This window comes from Onychostruthus taczanowskii, unplaced genomic scaffold (genome assembly GCF_017590055.1).
Source record: "Onychostruthus taczanowskii isolate IOZ18803 unplaced genomic scaffold, ASM1759005v1 scaffold7, whole genome shotgun sequence".
Taxonomy (NCBI): domain Eukaryota; kingdom Metazoa; phylum Chordata; class Aves; order Passeriformes; family Passeridae; genus Onychostruthus; species Onychostruthus taczanowskii.
The window spans coordinates 8,268,117-8,291,777 of NW_024504786.1; the positions used below are offsets into that span (position 1 = coordinate 8,268,117).

Genomic DNA, 23,661 nt, shown 5'->3' on the forward strand with positions numbered 1-23,661 from the left:
TGGGCAGCCTGTGGTAGAATGTGAAGGTAGCCAACAAGACCCTTAGATCTGGGCTGGGGAGAGCAGGGATTTCTTCATTAATGCACCCAGAGCCCCTTGGCTGAGCATTAACTGCTGGTCACCCCAAATAAAGCACCCAGAACACCCCTCCTGCAAGGGCAGATATCAGCCCCCAAGGGCTGTGCTGCTCCTGCCCACAGGCTGCTCCTCCCTGGAGCTGAACAACTGCCTCCAGGGCTTTTTGTAGGGTTTCATCCTCCTTTTATAATTTTTCTGTTGGGCTGCTCAGCACTCTTCATGCTGAGTGTGGTGCACCCTTGCAAATGCACAGTGTTGGGGGCTGGCAGGGACAGGGGACAGTCCTGGCGGGGTGCAAGGTGCAGTGATCTCAATTTTAGTGATATGCCCACTTTGAGTGATGGAAATGGCCATTTCATCCTCACCTGGCACTCAGCACGTCTTGAACAGGAGGATTAAAAACCCAAAGCAGTGCCTGTAAGTTAATTCTTTAATTGAGAGGAGGAAGAGGCCACCACTCGCCCCACAGGGCTGGTCATGCTGTGGGTGGTAGCTGCCAGTAAGTGGCCATAATCCATGGCCTCCGGATTATCCACTCCCCTCAGGCAGCCCCTCATCTCTGTGTCTGGGGGTGTTTCTGTGCCAGCACACTCTTGGCCATGCTCCAGGCTCATGTCTCAATAAATTAAGCTGAAACTAAGGCAGAAAGCTCTTCACGTGTGGTTGATAAATTACTGGGAATGCAGGGCAGGGGAGCAATCCCACCCATCCTGGGGCATGCTCGCACCCCTGCTGGGCTCGGCCCTGAGCATCTTGTTCCCACACTGAGGTGGCTCTGGATTGATCTGGAGCCATCCCTTGGTCCCTGCTCACCTGGGCCATGCCAGGGATGGGATCTCTACGGTCCTTGCCCCAGGGTTGGACTGGAGAAGATGGGGAGCTGAGGGAGGGGGACTGCAGCGTTGCACTACTGCTGCTGGTCCATGTAGACCTGCACAGCTTTCCACAGCGCCCGGATATTGCCTTCCCCAAAGCCGGGCGCTCCCCGACGGTCAATGAGCTCCAGGAAGAAGGTCTCCTCGGAGAAGATGGGATGGGTGAAGATCTGCATCAAATATTCTCGAGAGGGGCTCTCTGTGGCATCAGAGCCTGGCCAGCCCTTGTCCCCGTGCACTGTGGTGTCCAGGAGGATGCCAAGCTCTGCCAGCACACGGGGGTCCTGCCCAGCTCCTCGGATCTCCTCCGCTTTGCCCCCCTGGCTGTAATACGTGGTGGGGGGTGTGAAGAACCGTGCCCCCCGCTGCTGCAGAGCCCTGGTCGTGCTGACAATGTCAGTGGTGCAGAGGCCAACATGCTGGATCCCAGCCCCGCCGTGCTGCTCCAGGAACGTGTCAACCTGGTTGGTGCCATTCTGGGAGAGGGACTCGGCAAAGACCAGCTTGCAGCCGTGGGCTGGGGTGCCCTGGGCGCTCTGCAGTGCGAGGAGCAGCATGCCCACCCCCTGCCCCCCCAGCACATACCCCTCAGCCGGCCTTTCCTGGGGGTTCAGCAGGAAGCGGTGGAAGCCGAAGCAGCGCTGGTACCAGTCCAGAGCCGCCCGGGCCCCGCCCCGGGGGCAGACATACGTGATGTGGTCAAAGTGAGTGATCTTGATCCCATCCCCTGTGGCTGAGGGGGCTCCTTGGATGGGCTGGAAGCCAGGCAGGAAGAGACCCCGGTAACAGGATCGGTCCAAAAGGGTGTGGCTGATGTTGCCCACGACAGAGCTCACCACGCCGTAGGTGACAGAACCAGCGTCATCACTCAGCTCAGTGGGGGGCACCAGCAAGGAGCATCCCTGGCTCTGCAGCCGCTTGCAGAGCCCCGGCACATCATCCACCTCAAAGCAGACGTTGGAGGCCGTGCCCAAGGTGGGCTGGGGATCCACATCATAGAGGAAGTCACGGGATGAGGTGCTGGCAGGTGCCAGGCGCTCATTGACGAGGAAGATGGCAGATTCCCGTTGCAAGGCCAGCTGCCGGACACGCGGCGTCTCCCGCACGGCCACTGGCTGGAAGCGAAAGGTGTTGGCCAGGTGCTGGCCCCAGCCCTGCCTGTAGGGCAGGTGGAGGGAGATGAAGCAGGGGCGGCTCAGCGAGGCTGCCATGGCTGCAGGGAGGATACAGGGGGTCAGGGGGGCTGCTGGCCCTGGGAAAAGCCATTCCCCCCACCTTGCACAGAGCCCATCTGTGTTTGCAAGCACAGATGCATGTGTGTGTAAACTCACACCTTTTAAATGTGTGCTTTTAAATAAGTGGGTCTCAACAGCCAATCTGCACCGTGAAAGGGCACGCACCTTCAGGACCAGCTACAAAGAGCTGCCCAAGGATGCCAAGCCTTCCTGCCAGCCTTCCACTGTGCTGCCCTGCCCGATGCTTGAGGTCCCAGAGCAGGAAAGCCCCAAGCCCTGGATGCAGCCCTGCGGGTCCCCTCTGGAGCCATGTGTCCTTTGGAGTGCCGCAGGGAGGTCAGCAGGGATTCCCAGTGGAGGTGGACTCACACCTTTTAAATGTGTGCTTTTAAATAAGTGGGTCTCAGGAGCCAATCTGCACCGTGAAAGGGCACCCACCTTCAGGACCAACTACAAAGAGCTGCCCAAGGATGCCAAGCCTTCCTGCCAGCCTTCCACTGTGCTGCCCTGCCCGATGCTTGAGGTCCCAGAGCAGGAAAGCCCCAAGCCCTGGATGCAGCCCTGCGGGTCCCCTCTGGAGCCATGTGTCCTTTGGGAGTGCCGCAGGGAGGTCAGCAGGGATTCCCAGTGGAGGTGGTGTGCTGCACGTGTAATCAAGATTATGGGGACAAGGGTTGTGGTGGGAATGTCCTGTACCAGGAACATAGACTGGTAAATATGGAGCAACACACTGGTTACAGCTAAAACGCTCCTGTGCTGCCCCAGCGCCTGTCAGGTGTGTCACTCCAGTGGAGGGGAGCAGTGGGGTCGTGACAGGCTGATGTGCCCTTCCCCTCCCCAACAAGGACAGCGTGGAGCCACCAATCTCTCTGCAACAGTCCGGGAACAATGACCTTGCCCTAGGGGCACAGAGGAGGGACGCTTCGGGAAAGTGACCTTCCTCCCCACCCATCCAAATACCTGTGATGCTCAAGGGGGAAAAAAGATCTGCCCAAAATCCCCATCGGAATCACCTCTCCAGAGCACCCACTGAGGCTTCCAGACCGCATGGCATGCACGAGCCGTTCTGGCCAGTCCTCACAGGTGTGCAGTGGGCTGGGGGCCACACACCTGCTGAAATATTCCCTTTCACCTGCCCGCCTGAAGGGGCTGTGTTGTACCCAGCTCCTTCCCACCAGCCCAGAGCGGAGGGACCGCGTGGAGCCCGGCGAGCACATGGGCAGGGGCCGGCGCTCCTTGCCTCCGGCCCTGCTTCCCGCTGCGCACCGCGGCACCGGCACGGTCCCCGCTCCGCTCCCGCCGGCCCCGCGCCCGCCCCGCCACCCCCGTGCCCGCGGACCCCGCTCGCCCTCGGGCTGCGGCTCACCGGGGTCAAGGCTGCGGGCGAAGGGGACGCCGGGCAGCGCGGGGGCGGTTCAGCTCGCTCCGCCCCGGCATGCACCAGGCACGGCGGGCCGGGCACGGCGCCGGCACGGCCCGGGCCGGCCGCGGGAGCGCTCCCGGCGGGGGAGCGGGGAAATCGCCCCGGGCAGAGACGGGGCCGGCACACGGAGAACGCGCTGCCCGCTGCGGATGCCGCGGTTTGCGGGCGAAAAGCCGCCCAGGCTGAAAACCGCAGGCACCCCGGCTCGGGATGAGCCGAGGGGAAGAGGGAAACGCCTGGCAGGCGGTGGCCTGGGCTCCCTGGGCCACAGCTCGTGTCTGTGCAGGGTCGTTCCCTGCCAGCCCGAGTCCCAGGACATGAACTGGGGAAACGCGTCCCTGCTCAGTGCTGGGGTACCCGGTGGGGACTTGGAGGGAACAGCGTGCGGGTGGGGGGGTGACAGCCCTGCGGAAAGTCTGGTGTCAGTCCTGAGGGACTCATCACCAGCCCAGCCCGCGGCCCCACATCCTTGCAGACACTGCTGGGGCCCTCAAGCCCCTCAGCAGCGATCCCCTCTCCCCCTGCTGTTTTCAAACGAATTCCCATTCTGTGTGTGCCTGGGATCATGTTCTGCCCCTGCTGTGACTGTGGCTGCTTGCTCTTCCCCGCCTTATCATGTTTTTGTACAGATCCCAGGTACAATAAACTGCTCAAATATTTGCAGAGATGTCCTTGTGCTGCCAGAGTGGTGAGCTCTTCTTGTTTGGTTGGGGGGTGGAATCCAGCGTCGCTGTGATTTCCCAAGGAAGCACCGACACTACCACAGCCCCACCAGTTTGGGGCCGGACAGGAGGAACTGGACACTGGGGAGTTGCTGTGGGGCCACGCTTGGCCTGAGAACGGCCATGGGCACAACAGAACAGCCCGGCTTTTGAGGTGACACCCCACAGGGCAGGGAGCTCCAGCACCCTGGTGTGTATGGGAGGCACCATCTTTTTGCCTGCAGCGTAGCCGAGGTGGCACTGGTGGCTCCTGTGGCACCTGTGCAGGCATGGCACTATTGGAGGTCACCCCACCGTGGTGGTGCAACCCTTTGGGGTAAGCAGTGTCCTTGGCAACGCCCCGGCCCTGCTGTGCCTGCGAGGTTTGGAGCCGCTGTGTCCATCTCTTCGTGCAGCACCGCCTGTCACCCTGCGGCGTCAGCCCGGCACCAGGCACCGCTTTGCTCCGGCACGGCTTGGGCTGGGCTGCGGCAGCAGCACCCCGAGGCCACATGGCACCGACGGAGACAGTGCCTGCCTTGTCGCTGTCCCCTCGAGGCAGGCGGGGGTGGCCGGGGCGCAGTCCCTGCTCCAGCCAGGCTCTTCTCCTCCCTTCTGGGCGGGGAGAATGGTCAGGAGATAAAAGGGGGACCAGGGCCAGCTGGAAGTTGCTGAAAGCTGCTGGGGCCCGGAGCGAGGGAGGACGGCAGCGAGGAGAAGCGCGGTATCGAGGGCTCGTTCTCGCGGGGAGAGGGCTGGGGAGTGGGGCCACATCCACCCTGAGCAGATCCTGCAGCTCCCTGCTCCCTCCCCACACTATCCCCTCCAGACCCATATCTTCCCCCTTGCTCATTGAGTGTGCTGGGTATTAACGGGATGGGGAATAGCCTGGGGTGGACAGAGTTAGGGGGCTGTTGGAGAACAGGGCTTCAGGCAGATGTTGGGAGACTCAAGGGCTTTAAAGGCTCTGTGTACCCCCAAAGCACTTTGTGGGGCACCAAGGACTCTCAAGGTGACCTGAAGGTGAAACTATCTCTGTCCCAGTGACTGCTCACTGGCAGCTGAGATGATGAGGGCTATATCCCCGCTCCCTTCTGGGGCAAAGACAGTCCTCTCTCTGGGGCTGGGTTTGTTTTGAGGGATCAAAGAAATGGAGAAGGCTTGTGGGAGGAGGAGCACCTTCACCTCTTGAGATGTGGAGTGGGTGTTCACTGCCAGGTGAGAACAGGATGCTGTGGCACTGGGTGCCCACAAAAGACAGTAGCAAGGAGCCCAATTTCCCATCTTGTCCCCCTTTCCTTGCCCCCTGGGATGGGAGTCCTGGCTCCCAGTGCCAGGTATCAGGCCAACACTGTCCACAGCCCTTGTCTGTCCTGGAGCTGGGTGCAGGGAGGTATTTTGGGGTTGCAATGGATCTGGGAGGAGAGTAACACCCTGTGTCCCTCTGCCAGGGCCGGGGTCCAGGATGGGGCTGCTGGTGCTGGCCCTGGCCACCTGGCTGGGGCTGGGGCTGGCCTCGGCCTCCGAGGAGACGGCCAACAGCAGCCGGATCTGCCAGGAGGCACCGGCCTGGACCATCAATGGCTCGAGCCCCATGGAGGGGGCGGCAGGGCAGGTGACGGTGGTGGCCCTGCTGAAGGCCAGCTGACAGTTCTGCCTGAGGCAGGCCCACAGGTGAGCCGCGCTCCCCCTCCCCACAGCACTCCCCGCCACCTCGGGGGCGGACGGCAGCCCCTGCCCCGGCAGCCCCTGCCCCGGCAGCCCCTGCCCCGGCAGCCCCTGCCCCGGCAGCCCCTGCCCCGGCAGCCCCTCCCAGCGCCTCCTTGCCGCAGCCTCGGGGGCCTGCGGGAGCGGCTGGCCCGGCAGGGCACGGCCCGTGTCCGCTACATGATCGTCAACGAGAAGGCGCCGCTGTCCCGCGCCATGCTGCCGGAGCTGCGGCGCCATGCCCCGCCCGGCGTCCCCGTCTTCCAGCCGGAGCAGGAGGACCCTGACGTCTGGCAGGTCCTGGGGGGTGACAAGGACGACTTCCTTGTTTATGACCGGTGAGTGTCCCCCGACTCGCCTGAGGCTTTAATGGGCGTTACAGAGCGTTTGATGGGCTTCCAAAATTTCCCTCTCGTGGCTGGGCTGAGGGGATTCCAGACCCCCGTCTTGAGCCAGGCCATGACTTCTCCCCGCAGGTGTGGCCGCCTGGCTTTCCACATCCAGTTGCCCTTCAGCTTCCTCCACTTCCCCTATGTGGAGGCAGCCATCCGCTCCAGCCACATCAAGGACTTCTGTGGCAACTGCTCCCTCTACCCCAACAGTACCCAGGAGGTAAGAGCTGGAATGCTGGCTGCAGCCGGGATCCCTGCTGTCCTTGGCACTGCACATCAGCAAGAGCAATCTTATCGCCGTGTTGGGGATGGGCTCTGGGTTGGCAGCTGCCCTCAGATGTGTTTGAGAGGGAAGGTGATGGAAGGTCTGGAATAAGGGCACTTAAATAGGTCAGAGCTTTCCGGTTGAAAAGGAATTGACTAAAGGGGTCATATCCCATGTCTGGGAATGCTAACTAGGACTGTTCCCATATAAGAAAGGGCAGGCAGTGGATGCAGAGGTGGCAAGCTCAGAGCAAAGAAAAGGCTGTAGCTCTGAGCTTGGCAGGCGATTAGTCACTTCCCAGGAGACAAATACATCCAGAAATACTGAATGCTAATTCCCGTTTCTGGACCACAGGCAGCTTGAGCCAAGGGACACAAGTGTAGAGGCTTGTGCCCTGTGTGCTTCAGCCTCTCCTGTCCTCCCTGTGCCCTGGGCCAGAGCTGGAGAGCATTTGCTCTGACCCACAGTTTTCTGATTGATGAATGCTGGTCTGCCTTCTTCCCAGTTCACAGCTGTGCTCCCAGGCTTTCTGCTGGGTTCTGTGGGCGTTCCCATACCACACCAGCCCTTGTGTTACTTTCCTCAGGCTAACAGCACCATGGAGGGCCCTGCAACCCCGAGCCCCCTTCCTGAACACAAGGAGATGGAGTCAGAGACCCCCATCCACCACCACAAGCCCCTCCATCCTCACCACCATCACGAGGTCAACAGCGAGAGAGACACAAACCCAAGTGAGGACCACAAACCTGCTACCCATGCCCACCAGCACCACGGCGACCATGGCCAGCTCCATCACAAGGGGAAGAAGCAGAAGGAGAGGGATGAGCATTAAACCAGGCTGGGCAGCCTTGCAGAACCCAGTAGTGTGCAGACGACCCCAACTCACTTCACAGAGGCATGGAAGGACTTGCTTTGGGCTGCTGGTAACCAGCAGCGCTGGTTTAACAACTCCCTCCAGCAAACCCCCTGTGGGTTGCCCTCCTACGCTGTGATAGGGATGGAAATTCCCCTTGGACCCTGCTCAGTGCTGCATTTTCAGCCCCAGGGCTCAGTTCTGAGCTTTCATCTGCCACTGCCTGCCTTTCTGTGCTCAATGAAGCCCGCTGTGCAAACCAGGAGGTCCCTGGTCACTGCTGGCTGACACTGCACAGGGCAGCAGGGCGGGGCTGGAGGGGCCAGAGCTGGGATGGGAGCAGCACTGCTGGCATCCTCTGCCCATCCAGACACTCCTGGGTGTGCTGGAATCCCTGGGTTTCCTGGCCAGGGAGCGAGGGGAGGGACAGCGTGTGCTCCGCAGGACATGGTCCCAGGGGACTGAGGGCACGAGGAGCGGTGGGATGTCGCAGCTCCCCGCGGTCCAAACCCTGTACCCCGTGGCTGTCCCATCCCCACAGACCGTGCACACGGGTATGTGCAGTGGGGCTGGGTGGCCGCAAGATGGTGGCCTTGTCCCCTCTTGGAGACCCAGGGGCTGTGTGCAACGTGCACAGCTCCGGGAGGACAGGGTGAGGATCCTGAGGTCTGCCCTGGGGGTAAGTGAGGTGGGAGGGCAGCGTGGATGTCCGGAGTGCGAATAAAACCTCTGTGAAGTGACCACTGCTCCGTTTGGCCTCTGGTGGCCCCGGGGATGTCTTGCTCAGCGCTAGTCTGTGCCCTGGGCACAGGGAGGGACAAAGGGCTGGTGATGTAGACCCCAAAGTGCAGCAGCCAGGCATGGTTTACATCCCCTGAGCAGGAGCTGGAGGTAAAGGGGTTGAAGACTGAAGAGAAGTCTTCTTCAAGAGAAGACCCCATCTCTTCCTATCTTCTGGCTGCCTCCCAGGATGGGAGTCCAGGACATTAACACTGTGCTGCTTGGAGGATGTTTGGCTTGGCACCTCCATAGGTGCCAGCTTCTAGGTGTGATGTTGGGGTGCCTGCCCCAAGCTGCTGCTCGTCACCACATGCAGTCCAAAGTCACCATGGGCATCTTGTCCCCAGTGCCCAGACCAGTCCCCACTGCTGGCACATCATGGGGCTCCCCACCCCAGGCAGTGGGTGCTGTGCCCCTGGCAGGCAGTCACACCTGTGACTTGTGGTGCCCCAGGCCTGTCTCTGCCCTTTACTCCAGCTCCATCCATCATCCCCACACAGCCCTACTCAATGCCTCTCCAGGCCCTGCAGCCTGAGTGGGGAGCAGAGAGATGATTTTCTGCTCGGTGTTTTCATGGTGCTGTGTCCCAGTGCTGGGTTTCTGCGCCCTGTCTCTGCTGGAGGATGCTCTGCACAGTGACTGGGACAAGAACCAGGGTGAAAAAGAGCTGTTCCTCACAGGGATCAGAGCAATGGGATCAGATGTGTCTTTTTTACCAGCCAGGCTTTCCCACGGGGTACTGGCTGAGACTCTGCTCCCCCTCCTCCATCTCTCCTCCCCCATCCTCCTCTACCTGCTCCCAGTAGCCTGCAAGGGCACCTCTGTCTGCTGCTCCTGCCATCAATATTGAGGTTATCTTTTTCTTCTGGCAGCTGCTGTAATTGAAACAAAGCAGGCCGGGCCTCACGGGCTCGGCTCCTCTCGCTCATTTTGCTGGTGCTGCTGAGACAACTAATTCATCTTATCGATGCATGGTTGGCCTCTTTTCCACCAGATCCAGGCAGAGTGGTCTCCCTGCCACGGCTGGTAGGAGCAGACTGTGTTCCTGTGGCATGCTGCTGGGTACTGCTCTTATCCAGCCTCTGGTCCTTGGCTCGCCTCAGCTGGGTGCTGGCCCCCAGCAGAAGATGCCAGAGGAGCCATTCAGGGAAAGAGGTGCACATTGGAGGGATGCTGATTACTTTCATCTCTTTCTTTGCCTTCTGATGCATTATCAGCACTTGTATTAAATTCCACGTCCTTTCCTTCTGCCACTCCTAAAGGTGTCCTTGCCAAGGAGGTGACAGGTGATGAGTGGGGCATACATGGATTTGCATTCCCTAACTGATGACCAGTGCTGCAATTAACCGTGGCAGAGAGAGGGATCCCATCTGGTGCTGGGTGGGTAGTCCACTGCAACAGCTACCATTTGCTTACTTCCCAGCAGACAAATTTCTGGCCCTGAAAGCTTGGGTGGGCATTTTGCTCTGGGTAGGGACGTTGAGGTGTGGGAAAGAGCTGTCACATTGTTTGGATGACATCCTACATGATCGAGTAGGGGCAAGGCTTTAGGGTGAAACTGATCCTATTCCATATATTATTGTCCAAAGACCTGAAGGGTTTGGAGTGCCATGCTTGGGGCCCCTCTGACAGGATTCACCCCTGAAAGATGCCAGAAACCTGGAGCTCTGCAAATCCTGTCAGGTCTGTACTCCTGTGATGCTGAGGGAGAGCTTTGCTCTGGGTGGGGTGGAAAGGGTTTTGGGGGAGGAAACAGGCTCTTTACATCACCAATGTCTTGGAGAGTGATGGTGTAAGTAGAGTCAGAGGGCTCCAAGGAATCCTCACCTGTTGGGGGGCTGGCTCAGCTGGGGGGTCAAGGGCCAGGAACAAGGGCTGACTTCAGGTTCTAGCAGTCCTGGTACCCTGGTACCCATGGCTGTGCCACCACCCTGGAGGAGGACAGATGTCAGTTTCATGTCACATGAAGCCTTGGCCCTGTGTGCTGTTCCTGCCGAGGGCCGGGCAGATCCTCTCGCGAAAGGAGGAACAGCCAGTCCTAATGTCAACAGAGGCCTCTTGTGCAGCGATGCTGTGTCAAGAAGAGGAATGGGTCCCTCCTCCTCCGCCCATTCATCTGGCAGCCGGGGCTGGCGTGCTGCCAAGCCAGGCTGCTTTGGAAACATTTCATTGAGGAGGCAGCTGAGCCTAGGAAAACAGAATGAAAATATACAGAGGGATCACTGTTGTTAGGCAAAATAAATGCAAGCGGCTGCATTTTTGTCCCCCAAGTCCAGCCCAGCCGGGCCCCTCTGGCTTCTCTGGGGTCAGGGTGGCTGCTGCCTGGGGGTGGCAGCCATCTATCTCCATTGTGGGTTAGGAGCTGGGGAATGAGACCTGGAGAGGTCATCCGTGGCTTTGGCCAGCTTGCTGATGACCCTGGTGAAGAGGCCCAGATTCATTTTGGTGTAGCGTTGCCCAAGGAGATGGGACAGAGCAGAGAAACAGCAGCAGGGATGAGCCAGCAGCAGGGACTCATGGTCCCTGCGTGGCCACCACTGCAGGGGGGTTGATGGAAGTGATGCAGGGGCTGCAGAAATGAGTCAGATTTTGCCCACATTCATTCCCATCTCTCTCTTCAGCAACAACCATGGGACCAGGTTGGGCAGGGCAGAGTCCAATCCCTGTGTTTTCAAAGCCCAGTTGCTTGGTATGCCCCATCTTCTGTCTGCTGGCAGAGGGAGAGCAGAGTCATCCCAAAGCAGCCCCCAGGGACAGAGGGTGGAGGTGCCTCTCTGACTTTGGAGCAAAGCTGCATACAACAGGTTTGCCTCTCCTGTTGTTTCTTCCTATAACCTCTCTCCTTCCTCCAAAGGTGTTCAAACCACTCCATGGCCATTTGATGACCTACAAGAGACTAATCCCAGCTCTTTCTCTCCCTCCTGGTGGGTCCAGAGTGATTTGGAGGAGGCAGAGCTGGAGCCCCAGCCCCATGGGATACTAAGGCTGTCACCCCTGCATAGCTTTCTGTGGCATCACCTCCTGTCTTTGTCCGCCCAGCACAGTCTGGTTCTGTTATTTACAGCTTAGATCAGGGGGTTGAAAGAGCCCAGTGTGAGCAGAAAAAGCCCAACCCACACTCTGGGAGAGACATCTCACCAGGCCAGCTCATGCATGGATTTGCAGGCAGGTGCCCAGGGCTGAGACTGGATCTTGCCCTGCTCCTTGTGTTTGTAGGAGCTTTGCTAAGATTCAGGCTCCCTCCTGCTCTCCTGCCAGGAAAGCAGACAGCAAGATAATCCTTTTCTGCTGTGTGAGGGGTGATTTGCTGTGTGTCTCTCCACACGGCTCTCCTGGAAACAGGTTGACTGTGAGACTGGCTTCCCAAATCCCACTGCTGACAGCAGCCTGGGATGATGGCAGATGTGACAGTGAAGGCCCTCACTGCAGCTGAAGAGCCACAGCTTGGTAGAGCTGCCAAAATGCCTGGCTCCAACTTCCCATCCAGCTGGACCCTGTGATCCACTCGTGTTCCAAAGCCAGGACAGACCCCATACTAAAGGCTAACAGAAGCATTGTTTACCCCTTACTTTGCCATCATTTATTCATACTCTTGTAGCCTGAAAAAACAAATTTATTTTAGCGTCCCAAATTCAGGGGTAGGAACTTCAGTGGCTGAAAGGGGGAGGTGGTGGCCCAGGAAGGTTGTTTTCTGCTGAGCTCAGCCCTGAGACAGCCAGCCTGGCTGGGGTGGACATCTCTCCAGTGTGGGACTGAGTAACTTTCTGGAGCAGTCTGCGCTTTTAGGCTCTGTGCTGGAGAGGTGGCTGTTCCTCCTGGGAGCCAAGGGTCTTCGCCCAGCATCTCCTCTGTGCTTAATTGCTGTCTGCACAGCAAATGCGTTTGCTGGAAGGGTGCTGAAATCTCCGTGGCAAGACAGAGGCTCAGCACATTGCTAATCTTACAGGGGCTGGGGGAAAGCAGCCCTGGCAAGCCAGAGATGTAATGTCATGTGTAGGGAAAGGGAGCAACAGCTTCTGACAACCAGAAATCTCTGTCTAGGTACAAGGGGGTGTCTGGGTCTGCATCATCCCAGCCTGAGCAACCCCAGAGACACACAGGCAAGTAGAGCTGTTCCTGGATTGACATGAGGGTTAGAACAGCCATCCCACACCTGATCTTGGAATTCAGCCTGCGCTTGGAGAGGGGAGATGGCACTTTCAGTCCTTGCATTTCTCTTTTGAGTACACAGACAATTGCAGTCACACCTGAAGGAGGTCTTTGAGCTTGTCAGTTCTGGAAAGTTTCATAAAATAACTGGCTGGCTAGCAAAAAGCCACTTTATTAGAGTCCCTGCTGGAAGAGGAGCACAGCAATAACTCAGCGCTAATGAATCAGTGGAGAATCCACAGGGGATTTGAACAGTTTGACAGCAAAAAGCTCCAACTCCAGTCTGTGCTTTGTTGGAGACCTTACTAGGCACTGGAAAATCTAAAAATGGTGCTAAACTCCATGGGCAACCAAAGCAAGGTGTCCCTCGTCTTGCTTGTAAGGCCAAATATTTCATAAGACAGTGCTCTCTGTCTCGTCCTGGACATTGGATCTACGGGGGTGCTAAGGAATAACTGTCCTGGCCAGTAGACTCCTCTGCTCCCAAGTGCATTAAGGCAGGGGAGCTGCAGTTATTCCCTGTGTCCTTTCCCTTCTGCCTCTGCTCTGAACAGCATCAGCAACATAGAAAAGGCAGAAACAGCCACACTTCCAGTGAGTACTGTACAATGGAGGCTGTAGCAGGGAGTTTGGCTGCTGAGAAACCTGTCCTTGGCTGCTTCGGAGCAGCAAATCCTCTGGATGGCTGGAGCAGGAGCTTGGTGTCTGCCTGCACTTTACTATCCTGTTCCTTTCCCATCATTAATTGGTCATAAAGCTTATTCTGCCCTTGTGTGTCTTCATCTGTCACCACAGGACTTCCCTGGTGCTCCCTGGGCCTTGCAAAGCTCTGCTGTCATCTCTAAAGGCTCCACAGTGTCACTCGTGTTAGTGAGGGCACAACATTGACTGTTGGGAGTCAAAGCAATGTCAAAGCAGCATGGGAGCATCCAGGAGAGGGGAGGATGCCCAGAGAAAGGCAGTCCTTCTGCTGAGGATGGAGTTTGGGCATGATGGAGAGAGAGGAGAGCAGCTACATAAAGGTGTGCAGGTGGGAGCAGCCAAGGAGGTGGCATCCCCTTGGGCTGAGATGTGGCACCAGCCATCACTTACCTTGACTGCCATAAAACAAGCTGCACAGCTGCCAGGAAGCCCACAGAGGCATCTCATCAGCACCCCTGTCCTTTCTCCTTTTTATAGTCATTGAATTTAGTTTCTAGGAAGATGAAAGCAGTTTTCTTACTCCACAGCATCTCCACCTTAAAGCTGGACTTCTGATTGAGCTGGCACCCAAAGAATTTCAAGGATATTGCATTGCATTGCTGCCTGACTGTGGTCTAGAGCCCCCGGGGCTCCAGCCCCTTGGTCAGTCAATTTTCTAGCCAGGGACTCAAAATAAAATACTTCCTGGAGCCAGCAGGAGAAATCAGCACTTGATGGATAACACCAGTGATGAGGCCAGAAGGGCTGGAGTTGGTGGGTTGCAGCACAGGCAGACCCTGACTAAACAGTCCTGAAAGCAGGAGGGGAACCAGGGCTGCCAGTGGCTCAGCAAATGGCTGGGCTCAGGAAAGCGTGCAGTGAATTATTGATGTACCTGGTTCCAGGCTCTGAATGAGCAGCATCAGGGGCTGGGCTGGAGGCTGACATTTTGCATCCTTCCCCAGGGAGAAGAGGTCTGTCCACGTTCCCTGGGAGGAGGAGAGCTCCCCCCCTTGCAAAATTCAAGGCAGTGATGAAAGGCACAGGGAAATATGGGGAGGAATGGGGAGCAACAAATGTTCAGAATGAAGAGAGAGAGGAAAAATAGATTGGTTTTTCTTTGAAATAACATGCTAAGCCCCCAGAGACAGGCTGGCCAGCCACTGCACCAACCTTGCTTTGATTTGAGTCTGGATTATATGTTTTATGCAATGAAAAGTCAGCTTACTGGTAATGAATAACATCCCTGCTTGGTCTGAAGTCTAAACTCCTCTTTATTGGCACTGTCTGGGGACGACGTAAGTAAGGACACTCAAGGTTGTCACTAGGTGAGCTCTGCAGCGACTGAGGGACCAGACAAGCTGGGGTGCTGTGTCCCAGCTCTCATGCAGTCTCACCCTCTGCCTGAGCAGCCCTGGCAGCTGCAGGGAGACACAGGTGCCAGCAGAAATTCCGTGACACCAGAGCCCACAGCTTTGGAAAAGCTTGAGATTGCTGGACTCTTCTCTGCCAGGAAGGTGTGCTCCACCATGGGCCGGGAGGGTGCTTTGGGTGAGGACCCTGTGAGGGTGAGGACCCTGTGAGGTTCCTCTGTGAAGCCAGGGAGGGGCAGAGGTGAACAAAGCCCTTCTTTGTCACCCCAGGACCTGTCATCGCAAAAGTGAGCAGAGGTGATGGACAAAATGCCGTGCTTCTGTGGCAAGTGCTTCCTGTTGCAACAAATTTTTAAAGAGAGCAAAGTGGCCTTCAGGGTTAAAGAAATGGGGATGTGATTCCTGGGGAGAATCTGTGTATGAACAAATCTGTGTGCAGCTGCTGCCCCAGGCCAGTCCCTGCCACTGCTAGCACTCATTACTTTGAACAAGACCAACAGCAGCAAGGAACACCTCAGCCTTCAAGGAAAACCTCTTCCTGACCTTCATCGATTAGCTTGTGGCTTACTCTCTAAAATGGAGATCTCTCATTGCAGTAGCTCTGCCTGCTCTCACCACCTGCCTGAGACCTGATTCCTTCCCTCCGTGTCCTGCAGAGGAGACCTTGGGCTTGGAGGTATCTTGTGGCAGAGCAAAGGCGCATAATTATTTCCTGTTCCCTAATTGCATCGCCCTGTTATTCCAGGAAATGTACTCTTGCTCTGTCAGTAAGAATAAATAGGAGATCTCTGCAACAAGGGAGTAACCGGTAATGGTTTAGATGTGACTGAACTGCAGATAGGAAGGAATTGGTCTTGGATTCTCAAAGCACTGAGAATAATAGCAAGAAAACTGAACTCAGAGACCTGTGAGCTCTGCTCTTCCTCAGAGGTTTGTCACTTAAATTTAGACAGGGCACAAAACCAGGAATGTATTTCTGGGAAAAATCTTGGAATGGTGTCCTGCTGGACACAGCAGCAAAGCGATGTGTAAGGGTGTAGAGGCCCAGAGAAGTGGATTTCAGTTGCCACAGCCCTCCCCCCATCAGCCCCACGCTGTGCTGGTCCCAGCAATCACCCTTGGCTGAAAGCAGAGGCTGGTGAGGAGTCAGCTCCCTGGATTTTGGAATGCCAACTCAGGCAGTATGTGCTGAATATATTCATATGTCCCTTTAATGTAATCCCACCTGAGAGCACAAGAGAGCTCCTGGAAGCCAGCAGTACCTGTTTTTCATCTCCTCCCCCAAAGGCCGTGGGTACTAAAGGACCTGGCATTTCCTGTGCCCGAGGACCCTGTTATGATGCATGGGACGAACATCATCCCTACCGGGCTTTAAAACAAAAAGCAAACCCTGATGCCCATGGAAGGGCATGGCACTGCTCTCTGCTCTGCTACTCGATGTAAAGACGTAGGTGAATTACGGGTGAGCTGGACGTTGATGTGTGGGTCAGACTGGGCTCCTGAACCGGGCACGCAGCAGGAGCGCTGCCGATCCCGCCGACACCCCCGCGGGAGCGCTGCCACTCCAGCGCCGCCGTGCCCCTTTGTCCCGCTGGCTCAGCGCAGGCTCCTGGCGCTCGGATGGCTGCGCCAGCCCCTCACCCACCAGCGCCGCGGGGACCCGCAGCCGCGGGTCTTTCCTTTCCGAGCACGGGGGACACAGCGTCCCTGGCGCGTCCCCCTCCCGCCTCGGGACACGGCCAGGAGGACACCGGGCGGTGCCCAGGGCCATGCCCTCAGCACCCATGCGGCAGCCGGGCAGGTGCCACAGGCGGCGGTGCCCCGACGGGCGCGGGGGCGGGCGGGGGGCTGCGGAGCGTCCCGCCCCGGCGGGGCCGGCTCCCGGCCGGCGGGACCACCCCCCCGGTCCCCGCCCTCTCCTCCTCCTCCTCGGCGTCTCTCCTCCCCTCGCCCGGCTCAGTCGGTCGCAGCCATGGCGGAGGGAGGAGAGGGAGAGGAGCTGCTCCGCCCGCCGCTGCCCGCCGGCGCCCCGGGCCCCAAGCGCTTGTGCTCCCGGGCCTGCCCGGCGGGGGGCACCGGGGCCGTGCACCCCCGTCCCGGAGCCAGCCTGCTGCAGCCCGAGTCGCTGCTGGACGCGGCGGCCAAGCGGGTGGCGGGGAGCTGGGCCTTCGAGCGGGTGGAGGGCCGCTTCCAGCGCATCCCCGAGCCCGTCCAGCGCCGCATCGTCTACTGGAGCTTCCCCCGCAGCGAACGGCAGATCTGCATGTACTCCAGCTTCCAGCCCGGCCCCCCGCCGCCCGCCGCCCCCGCCGCGCCGCAGGGCGAGGGGCTGCCCTTCCGCCGCGGCATCCGCCTGCTGGAGACCGGCGCGGTGGACAACGTGCTGCAAGTCGGTGAGTGCCGGGACGGGGCCCCCGGGGGCTCGTCTGTGTCCGTTCCCGTCCCCTCCTCCCCATCCCCTCCTGCACTTAAAGCCTTTTGTCTGGCGCGGTTGTGGTTTGACAGGAAAATCCTGCCCCGGGGGCAGGGACTGCCGTGCGCTCCTTCGGGAAGATGCCGGTTTGGGGTTTGAGGGGGTGGGAGGGCGAGGGTGACCTCCCCCCTCCTCGGGGGCTGCGTCTGCCCGGGGGTCACTGGCAGCTGCCCGCCGCTTGAACGCCGTCCGTCCAGTCCGAGGGGGAAAATAAAGACCAGCCCTCTTCGCCCCCCCTCCCCCGCAAAGTGCCCGTCGGGGGGTTGTATGGAGGGCACGCAGCCTTGCTGCCCTCCCCGACCCCGCAGCCGCTGTCCCTCTCACGCCTGAGCACCCCCACCCGCGCTCCCACGGGGGTCCTGTCCTTTCCACCGCGAGATGGGCTTATAAACATAATGCATCTCTCCAACAGCTCCGAGCGTTCTTCTTTGTCCTCTCCATCGGGGGCTTTCCCTGCTTGGAACATCTCTAGGGGTGGCAAAGCCCCCGCTTTCCTCTTCGCAGCCCCTGCACGGGCACGTCCAGCGGGGCCGGCTCGGGGGGAGCGGTGGGGGGTGACAGGTTGGGCGGACCCGCGGGTGCCACCGGTGACCTGGCGTGGTGCGCGTGTCGGGGACGGATGCGCACGGCCTTCTCACGCTCGCTCGGTGTCGAAGGGGCCGTGGGAATGACGATGGGAATAATGGCATCGTGTTTTCTCTCCATGGGCAGGTGGCTTTTGTGTGCGCTGGCGGAGGGGGATTGCCGGAGAGGAAATGTTCCTCTTCCCCCGTCCTTCTAGCCCCTGTCCCCATCTGAAATCCGCATATATTTAAAGAGAAACAAATTGGGGTGTTTTACATAGAATAAGCCGCTCCTCGTTGTTATTGGAAGGGATTGAAATGCGCGTTCCCATTAAAATGACATTAGGCGAGAATTTGTTTTGCAAATGCGAAATGTAAATTCATTTTGTGCCAGGGTATGGCGTGAATGAGTGAAGGGAGGGTGGTTTTTGTTGTAAGGAATGGGTAGTTAGCTCTGTTTATTTAAAGAGCCATTCTTCCTTTTGGGGAAAAAAAAAAAGCTGCTTAAAAAAATAATAAAAATCCCATTTGGTACAGTTTACATTCAGAAGAGCATTATCAAAACATTTTCCATTTGAGATGTGAGAATAGGAGGCAGCAGAAGAATTCTCCTCCCACCTCTGAGGACATGCAGTGAAAATTCCTGAAGCACAAAAGGTTTTTCTCTGAGGATATGATTATAGCCTTTTTTTTGGCGTGAATTAATATTTTGTAAGGGCTGTGTTAAGATGATTAATTATTCTGTTTAAAATACTGTGAAACTCAAAACCAAATTATTTTTTTAGAAGGAGAGGAGTAGCTCTTCAGGAAGTTTAAAACTGGGGGGAGGGAAGATAATAGCTTGCTGAGGGTGATGTTTTAATGACCTGCCCACCAAGGTGTGGATGCAGTGAGCTGGTGTGGGAGTGGGAGACGGAGGTGACTGTTGCCTAAACCCAGGACTGATTCAGTACAAAGGAATTTTCTTTTAAAATCAGTTTTTAAATTTATTTGTCTTTGGAACATAGCTTTGATGAGCTTTTATCCAATTCTGTGAAGGATCTGGCTGAGCCCTGGGTCAGGTGCATGCAGGACACGAAGCAGAGCAGTCCCATCCCAAAGTGATGTCCAGTGCTGGTATCCAGCATCCGTCTCCCTGCACTTCCTGCTGCTGCTCTGGGCGAGCCAGAGAAGGGACAGGATGGTCCTGGCTCTGGTGTTTCATGTCCCCCCTGACAAGTGTAAACCGTCTCCCCAGCTTTGAAACCAGAGCTCGCGCTCATTGTCCTCCGAGCCGTCAGCTTTTCAGATGAAGCAGCACGTTCTGGAAGCGCTCGCCGCAGTCGGTGGGTGATTTATCTCCTGTTTCCACAGCCCCAAAGGGGCGTGCGGGATGCTCGCCATGGGAATTTGCCTTTGGAGCTGGCGGGGGGAAGATTTGGGTCTTGTCTGTAGTGTGGCTCCTCTTCACATGGCAGTGGGTGGGTGACGTGGGGTCAGACACCTCTGTTTTTGTCCCAGGAGCAGCCACGTCACAGCCTTGCAGCCCTGAGCTGGAGGAGGAAAATTTACATCAAACAAAAGGCTGTGAAGGGCTGTGTGTTTATAGACAGGAGGCAAGGCTGAGATGTCCTCTGCCAACTTTCCACATCCATCGTGTGGATGCCTCTGGAAGGTGAGGTGGAAGAGCTCCAGCCACCAGAGACACAAACATTTTGTGGCTGTGTGTGTTTGCAATTAAGATAGGAACTTGGGAACCATTATGTCTTGGGAAAAAATAAAAACTCCAACTCTGGCTTCCTTGATGCTCTCCAACAGTAAATCAAAACTACTGTTCCCCTCTAAGGATCCCTTTAACGGACACCACCGGCTCCCGGTGCCATGACCTGAGGTTTGCACAGTTGAGATTCTCTCTTAATAAAGATCAGATGTTTATACAGTTGTGTTTCTGACTCAGACCTGTGAAAAAAATAGGGACAGTACAGATGTGAAATTCCTTCTCTGTGTGGTTGGAAAAATCCTTTTGAAAAATTGACAGACAAAATCCAGGAGGAATGACCTTCTGGCAATGGAGGATGGTGTGGAGGGGTGAGGGTTGTTCTTATGGGCACAAAGTGCTTCAGGCTCTGGCTTCTGCATGCTTATAAAGCTGGCAGGTCTGAAAAAAATATATATGCCTCATTATCAACCAATAATTCCTTCATGCTTAGTAAAACTTAAACGAGGCTTAAACCCTGATCTCACTGGAGTCATTAAATTGATTTTTTTTTTCCCCGGCTCAAAGAAAGATCTTGGATGTTGAACACAGGCATCTTTGTCTTCTTAAAAACTGCTTTATTATTATGTGTACAGATCCCGTCTTTGTGTGTGTGTGGTGTGTGGGTTTTTTTTCTTTTAATTTTTAGACAAATGACAAAAGCATGCAGGAAAGGAATGCAGAAATGCCAGGCTTAATATAAAGCATGCAACTGCGCTGCATGCCGGGAATCCTAAAGGATACAAAACCTTTAACGACAGCAGTTAATTTTTAACAAGTTCACTTGCATAAATATTTATGAACAAAAGTTTTTACACTATTATCTCTTGGGTTTTTGGAGAGAGAAAAGACCTTTGGTGGATTTTGACAGTAAGCTGTGATCTGGCAGAACAAATTCATGTTTCTCGCCTGTGCTCCCCAGTATGGTATAATATGGTTTACCCTCGAGTGGTTTGGGATGCTGATGGGTGGGCAAATGTCCTGGGTAGTTTTAAGGGGGAATTGTGCTTTTTCATTGGTTTTACAATGACTTAGGAGAGGAAGCATCGAGCTTTGTGTTGTTCTTTGGATTGTAACCAGCCGCTTAGGAACCTACACGGTATGTGCTCCTTACCCACAGATAAGCCTTTGTGCCCCGATGGGAAGGTATGCGGTCCAGCCATAAGTACATAGGCAGAATTTACTTTTGCTGTTAGAATAACAATGAAGCAGGGCTCTAAAATGCTCTGGCTTTGTAAACACTTGGAGGGAGCCTGTTTCTTTCAAACCTGCAATTAATTCTGGATATTTTATCTGATGCTTTGCAGGTCAGTCATGAGTGCCTTCCCATGTTTCCTAGTCTGGTATCTATGTTGGTCGTGTAGGAGCTGGGGTTTTTTTAACCTTGCTTCAACAGCCTTCTGACTGGGCAGAGGTTAAGCAAGACCTGATACCTGTAAATGATATCTGTAAATGCATTTTAATTGGAGGAGTTCAGATTTGGAGGCTTTTTATTACACTTCAGTTTTTAGCTTGTGTTGGTCTATGTTTGTAATGATGCCTGTTGAAATGTAGCTTCAGAGGTAAAAACACCAACAAGTTCCAATGTGGTTGAAACCACTTCTAGCTTTTTTTTCCAAACTATTTTTAGGTTTTAAGCTTCTTTTTTTCTTCTCCCCTAAAAATGCTCACTTTTAGGCAAGCGTTTGGTTTCCTGCCCTGGTGACGTGGTATGGAGCAGAGTATAAATTTATATCCAGTGGTGTGTTGCTTTATAGAGCTGTTTATTTTGGGGAAAACACTTTGATGGGGCTCTCTAGGGCGAATTGTGGTTGCTTTTGTTTTGTGTAAAGATTGGTCTCCTCCTGGGTCTGGGTTTAAAGCTGTATCCGGCAGGAGCAGGTTTGGAAGGAGCGCCATGGGATGTGAAAGGTTTTTTCAGGTTAAATCCTGCTGTCCTGTGTCTGAGTGCTGCTAAGGGAGTTTAATTTTTCTGTATCCTTTTAGTTTTTGTGTGGGATGCTTGTTGTACAACATGTATCCAATTTGCTAATTAATTTTTACTTTGTTTTTCTTTATGGGTAGATTACTTGATCCTACCCTATGTATTAAAATACTTTAAACCACATAAAAGGAGCTGGCAGAGGTTCATTAGCCCTATCATGATGGAAACTCTTGTACATTTTAAATATACATTAAGCTCTTTAGGTTTCTAATTATCTTTTTCTTAACATATATAGTTAAAACAAAGTATTATTAGGCATTAGAGCTTATGATCTGTTTATTGCTGCTCCCTCATAGGTGAGATGTTTCTTGAGCCTGTTCTGGACTGTATTACAGAAACTGAAAAAAGAAGATGATGAAAGCCACCAGAGTTTCTTGCTGGTAGTGAAGGGAGAGCTGGGATGACAGCTGGAATTTTAACCTTTTATTTTAAGCAGATTTATTTATTGGCTTTTGAGTCTTTTTCAAAGAGTATAAACAGATCCTCTGAGGCGGGGATGTCTTTTGAACTAGGTGGTTAATTAAATGATACTAACTTAGAGGCCAGAGACCTGAAAAATAAAGCACAAGAAATAAAATATTTAGTGTTGGTTTTAAGAATAAATAGGTTTGGAACATTTTTCAGAGTATGAGTCCTAGTTTCTGGCTTGAGCTGGCAATAGGAGTTTGTTCTCAGCTCACCTGTGCTTTATAAAGCTTAGTCTTCAGCTTCCAAGTTGCGTGTCATTCACAGCAGATTTTAATTTTGCTCACATCTAGGGTGAATATTTTAGGAAATATTTAACTGTGCTAAAACTGCAATAACATAAACCACATGTGCCTGCTTGCTTTGTTTTTGAAGCTTTGTGTGAGGGAATGTGCTTTGCTGTTATTTGACGCTCGCTTTGATGTTAGATGTTTTATGATTAGTCCCTCAAACCTCAGATAGGACTTTTGGAAAACTTAAATGAGCTTCTCTATCTGATAGCTCTGTAAAGTCACATTCAGCTGTGAATTGTCTTGTGGTGTGTCAGCTTTTAATTTTCTTTGAAAAGAAAAAGGTTTTAAAAAAATAATCTTGGTAGTATTAGGATTGAAGAGTTTATGGGCTTATGTATTTTCTTGGCATGTACTGGAACCTTTCCCTGGAGGAGGACCTGGTCCATGGGGGAGATGGAGTCCTTGGTGATTCTGGGATTATGTCCTGCTCCCCTTTCCCAGTGGGAGACCTGCTCCCCTCTGGGGTTAGCACAGATGAACAGCATGGCCAGCCTTGTGCTTGCATTTATTTTTCAGGGGTTTTGCATTTAGGTGACATGTATAGCTTTTTGTTTAGTAGTGATGTGGGTTTTCCTCTGCTGCTCTTGAGGCTGGAGTAGCTCATGTGGGTGAGGAGCTGGCCATGGTTTTATAGGGGAGCAGCAGCATCTCTTCAGCCTCTCAAGGTGGCCAGGCTTGTGGATTTTCAGTGTGAGGCAGAGGCTTGTTGCTGGATGGTGCCACTTTGTGCGTGAAGTGAGTGAATTTTCTTCTGGAGCTGGGGGTGTTGTGCTGTTTCTCCCAGGAGTGTGAAGCTTTGGCTTTGTTCTTCTGGCCATTCTCTGAGGAGCCAAACTTGTGTAGCATCCTGGGTGAGGTGGTGGGGAAGGATCCTTTGCTTTTCAGGGCTTGTTTCTGCCAGTGGGGCAGTGGAAGACACCTGGACAGGTGGGTACTGGGATGGCCTCCTGGCTTTGCTCAGCAGGAGTCAGGTGATGGTAGAACCTGCTTCTCTGTCAATCTCTCCATCTGTGGCTGGTGCCAGTGACTTCATTTTGCAAGTAGATGGTGGTGTGGAATATCTTGAAGGTGTTAAAAATGAACTTGTGGTATGTCCTACTGTATGTGTGCTGTCCTGAACAGGTTGTGTCATGGCATTGTCATAGTCCTGCTCCTCTGGGGATGAGAGGAGAGGAGGAAAGTGACTTCTCTGGGTAACTGGTTCCTGCCTCTGCTGAGCTTTCGCTTTGTCTGGCATCAGCATCAATAGAAATTGATCTGTTTTCCAATGAAAACAAAAACTGAAAGACACCAAACCTTGGCTGTGCTAATAAGTGCAATAGGACAAGTCTAGCATCTGGAGCCAGGATGTGGAATGGCGGTGGGGAGCTCTCTGTCTGCCCACAGAGCTGCCAAGGCCCTGGGGATGCTGTCCTCCATGCTCAGGAGAGAAGTGCTGAGCCCATTTCATTTTTACCTGTATTCACAAGGGTTTGATATATGGGCTTGACCCCCAGGCTCTTTTGTGCTTTTGCAGTAGGAGTTGGGAAAGGTCCTGATAACATCTCACAGAGAGACAGAGGTCCTTCAAAACCCCTTATTGGGTTATGTGGGTAGGAAAGCATCTTCATGGTTTTAAAATAAAATGTCCCAGAAA

At 54.8% G+C, this 23,661-nt stretch overlaps 3 protein-coding genes across 4 annotated transcripts in view; 2 read left to right on the forward strand and 1 right to left on the reverse strand.

Annotated features, from left to right (window-relative positions):
* Positions 1-97: 97 nt before the first annotated feature.
* HPDL (4-hydroxyphenylpyruvate dioxygenase like) lies at positions 98-3,577 on the reverse strand. 2 transcript variants are annotated; one of them, XM_041421773.1, is made up of 2 exons: positions 3,555-3,577; positions 98-2,166 (listed from the first exon to the last, which is right to left on the reverse strand). In XM_041421773.1, exon 2 carries the CDS (start codon positions 2,162-2,164, stop codon positions 986-988), a length of 1,179 nt encoding a protein of 392 aa, XP_041277707.1. In that variant the 5' UTR covers positions 2,165-2,166; positions 3,555-3,577; the 3' UTR covers positions 98-985. The 2 variants fall into 2 exon arrangements, with proteins under 2 accessions (XP_041277707.1, XP_041277706.1); XM_041421772.1 differs by lacking the exon at positions 3,555-3,577 and adding an exon at positions 3,202-3,445.
* Positions 3,578-4,954: 1,377 nt separating this feature from the next.
* LOC121345046 (selenoprotein Pb-like) lies at positions 4,955-8,269 on the forward strand. Its single transcript, XM_041421572.1, has 5 exons — positions 4,955-5,036; positions 5,764-5,986; positions 6,145-6,357; positions 6,496-6,631; positions 7,263-8,269. The coding sequence occupies exons 2-5, from the start codon at positions 5,778-5,780 to the stop codon at positions 7,506-7,508; spliced, it is 804 nt and encodes a 267-aa protein (XP_041277506.1). The 5' UTR covers positions 4,955-5,036; positions 5,764-5,777; the 3' UTR covers positions 7,509-8,269.
* Positions 8,270-16,469: 8,200 nt separating this feature from the next.
* The window catches only part of ZSWIM5 (zinc finger SWIM-type containing 5), a 96,150-nt gene continuing 88,958 nt past the window's right edge, over positions 16,470-23,661 (forward strand). Inside the window, exon 1 of the mRNA XM_041421743.1 lies at positions 16,470-16,905. Within this exon, the coding sequence (XP_041277677.1) occupies positions 16,485-16,905 (421 nt within the window). The 5' untranslated portion in view covers positions 16,470-16,484. The remainder of the gene's footprint in view (positions 16,906-23,661) is intronic.